Here is a 3,800-nt window from a genome sequence, read left to right as displayed (position 1 = left end):
AGAAACCATGAGGTACGAACACTTCTCCTCACCTACCCATTGCCTTCTCATTTATTACTCTCAAGCAAGGCACTGACTTGAGCGTTGGAGAGTCTTTGGTCGGCAACACACCGGTGCCCCCAATTGATCCCGAGCCTTACTTGTCCCTTGTGCAAGATAGTCAAGTTGGCATCTTGAGAAGCGGAACAACCATTCAGAAGACCCGACTAAACGAAACCGGATTAGATAGGATAGTCCAACGACCGTGCGCAACCGCACGTGGGTGTTGAGTTAGTAAAGACATTAATAAGCTACGCAGAAAAATTAAAAATAAACATAAAATAGCGACATTCTTTTTTTTTTTTTTTGGAACACCAAATTGATAAGTAACATTCGCTTACCTAATCCAAAATAAAATTCGCACCTTGAAATAAAATCCAACCGTTGATCTTATCACATTTGGTCAACGATCCTTCCAAAGACTTCCGTATCAATCACCACATATAATTAGAGCTTCCCCAAATATTTTTACAAAAACCTCCCTCCTTGCTTCCCAACTTTTCTCGTCTGTTTTCTTCTTCCGCAACCCAAGAAGACCTTAAAACTCTCTCTCTCTCTCTCATGGCGAAATCCCATCTGGGTCTTCTTTCCCTCTTCGTCTTCTTAACAATTTCCACAGTTGCAGTGAAAAGAGTGAGTTGCTCAGACGACAACTCAACAACAGTATACGACATCCTCCCCAAATTCGGCCTCCCAAGCGGTCTCCTTCCCGACTCCGTCGTAAACTATACTCTCTCCCCCAACGACGGCCGATTCGTTGTCGTTTTGGAGAACCCTTGCTACATTAACTTCGAGTACTTGGTTTACTACGACAAGACCATAACTGGGAAGCTGGGTTATGGTTCGATCACGGAATTGAAAGGAATTGAGGTTCGGAGATTCTTAATTTGGTTCGACGTTGACGAGATCAAAGTGGATTTGCCTCCTTCGAACAGTATTTACTTTCAGGTTGGATTTATCAACAAAAAGCTTGATTTGGATCAGTTTAAGGTTGTTCGTGCCTGCTATTATGGAAGCCCATTCTCTCCTTGTGCCCTACGGAAACAATTTCTCCAGGTAAACAAATTTAATGTTTTCCACATATATTGTTGGAACTATTCCTAATTACTGCTTTTCTTTCTTTTTTTTTTTTTGAAACTATATATGGTAAAGAAAGAACTGGGCAAATTTTTAGCGCAATAGACAAAAAAAAAAAAAAAAGATTTATAGTTTGTCTAGTACTTGGTTGACTAATACTGGTGAGCAAAGCTAGATTTAATGTGCTTAGTTGGTGAATTTATATAATTTTAATTATATTTTGTAATTTTTTATAATATTTTTTCTAATAAAATATACATAAATTAAAAATAATTTTGAATTTATAAATTAAAATTTTGAGTTGGTGATCTTGTTGTGAGATGAGATGTTTTCTCAAGCTGAAATCTTATTTGCATCCTTAAGTACTTGGGAGTTGCATCACCAAATTTTTGCCAAACCCCTTTTGCAAAAGGGGATTATTATTATTATATTATTTTTAGACTAAATTTGCTTTACCTGGGTTTTGTTGCCTATGTTTGGACATGGAATTGCTCTGTTTGTCTAGAATTCAAGAAAAGGGTAACAAATTTAGGGAGTCCTTAGTTAAACCACAGAGAAATGAGACAATGGAGGGTAATGAGATTGGAAAAAAAAGTAAAAAGTAATAAAAATGAGGATTGTTGATTTCATTTTAGTGTTTTCATATCTATTTAATGGTGGGTTAAGAAAATCTCCAATTGTCTTTCTAATGTTTATTGAAGTTAAGAGTACGGATCTTATATATGTAATCACTATTTAGTCAATCAGTTAAATAATTGGTGAAATATAATATTTATTAAGGATTTATAAGTAATTTTAGTATTCATTCTCTTTTCTTTTCGTACCTTAATTTGAGTGGCATGAGACAATTTCAAAATTAAACATGTCAGATTTGAAGCTTGTCAGCTTGTGCATGATTTTTTAATGGGAGTACTTGTTTTAGTTGTAACGAGGACTGAAAATTTTATACATTGAGCATTTAATCTTATTGGACTACCTATCTTCTAAGATCCAGAGTATGACTCAGAAATTTCCGAAATATGACCTTAAACATGTTATAGCTGATTGTTATCTCGATTGTATAATATATATATATATATATATATATATATATATGTTTCTGGTGTTTTGCTCTTGCAGCTCCCAAATCCAACCGAAGAGCTTGAGATGCTAATTACAGAGTAGGGCCCATCAATGACCATATCAAGTGGTTTTCAATGGAGATCTATGTGAATCAAGTGTAACATGTTTTAATATTTTTCTAGAACATTATAACAATGTTGCAAAAAGCTGTATTTTTAGAAGCTGTTACTTCTATCGGAACTTCCAACTGTAAAAAGTATTATATTGGTGGAGCAACTGTTTTTGTATTTCTGATAAAAATATAATCTTGCCATAAGTTGCTACTCCAATTTGGGTGAAACATTTTTGTTGGACTTGAATGTGCAAATGAAGAAATGAGATGATAAAAATAAATTGTCTTTTTATCATCTCATTTCTTCGTGGCAGATGATCTATAGCAATAAAATGAAAATTGCCCAAGATCATCTATCTATAAAATAATACGAAAATCATTCCTATATCCATTTATTGTTGTGATAAGGTGAATAATGAGTTTAGTGCTCTTTTATTTCACCGATTTGAGTTTAGAATTCGTGTTTTGTTATAGTAAAAAGTTCTCAGAAACAGTCACATTTAATTTTGTTATTACAGTAAAAAGTTCTCACATAAAATCACATCTCAATTCGAATTAAAAATTCGAATCAGCGAACTAAACGGACTATAAATCTACTAGGTTGTCTAGGTCATTTAATTTACTGATTTGAATTGAAATGTAATTTTATCTAAAATTTTTTTATTGTAATAAAAAATTAAAATGTAATTTTATCTAAAATTTTTTTATTGTAATAAAAAATTAAATATAACTGTATTTAAATTTTTTTTATTATAATAAAATTTAAATTGATAAAATAAACAGACTAGTCGCTGGTACTGATGGCTTATCAAAAACTCTTTTACTTTTTAATTCTTGACTTTTCATCTTCTTCTCTAGCATAATATTTGCAGAAGCTCTTCATTCACCATTAAAACAAAATAATAATAATAATAATAATAATAATAATAATAATAGACAAACAAAAACAAAAACAATAAAGAAGATTTACATATCATAAACTCTTCCAAGTCGTGCCACATGGATTCGTCCTCAGATTTTCTCTAGGAAAAGCACTTGCTTTAATAGAAACAGGGTTAACCCATTAACTTTTTTCTTTTTTTTTTTTTTCCTGAAAATAGGTTCGTGAATGTTCAATAGAAACAGAGTTCAATGGAAAATCCTCAATAAACGAGTGAAAATCTGTTTGACGAACAAAGTTTTAGAGTCAGATGTTGATGGGCCTCTTTTTGATTATTTTTGTCAACCAGAGAAATCCAATTTCTGGATGAAGTGGAAGAGTCGGTGAAGTTTTAAATTTATTCATTTTATCGATTTAAATTTAAAATTTAAATTTTATTATAATAAAAAATTATTAAAAATAATTGTATTTAATATTTTTATTATAATAAAAAAAATTTATATAAAATTATATCTCAATTTTACATTAAAAACTTTATTTTTCAATCTAAGAAAGGTGAGAAAGAAAGAAGAAGAATCGATTTAAAAGCTGGTAAAATCAATCTGTCAGAAAAATGAACAGAAGCACCCA

At 31.3% G+C, this 3,800-nt stretch overlaps 1 protein-coding gene across 1 annotated transcript; it reads left to right on the top strand.

Moving 5' to 3' along the window:
• Positions 1 to 525: 525 nt before the first annotated feature.
• On the top strand, positions 526 to 2,507 carry LOC21399738. The gene is made up of 2 exons (XM_024168681.1): positions 526 to 1,095; positions 2,236 to 2,507. The coding sequence occupies exons 1-2, from the start codon at positions 601 to 603 to the stop codon at positions 2,278 to 2,280; spliced, it is 540 nt and encodes a 179-aa protein (XP_024024449.1). The 5' UTR covers positions 526 to 600; the 3' UTR covers positions 2,281 to 2,507.
• Positions 2,508 to 3,800: the final 1,293 nt, after the last annotated feature.

This window comes from Morus notabilis, unplaced genomic scaffold (assembly GCF_000414095.1).
Source record: "Morus notabilis unplaced genomic scaffold, ASM41409v2 Scaffold1285, whole genome shotgun sequence".
NCBI classification, from domain to species: Eukaryota; Viridiplantae; Streptophyta; class Magnoliopsida; order Rosales; family Moraceae; genus Morus; species Morus notabilis.
The sequence above is the reverse complement of the archived record's forward strand: the minus strand, read 5'-3'. Positions and strand labels throughout refer to the sequence as shown.

What these genes read in the sequence shown, in the direction of transcription:
- LOC21399738 (XM_024168681.1), top strand. Translation starts at nt 601, where the DNA reads ATGGCGAAATCCCATCTGGGTCTTCTTTCCCTCTTCGTCTTCTTAACA. An exon ending in TACGGAAACAATTTCTCCAG is followed by an intron (nt 1,096 to 2,235) that starts GTAAACAAATTT and finishes TTGCTCTTGCAG; the next exon opens with CTCCCAAATCCAACCGAAGA.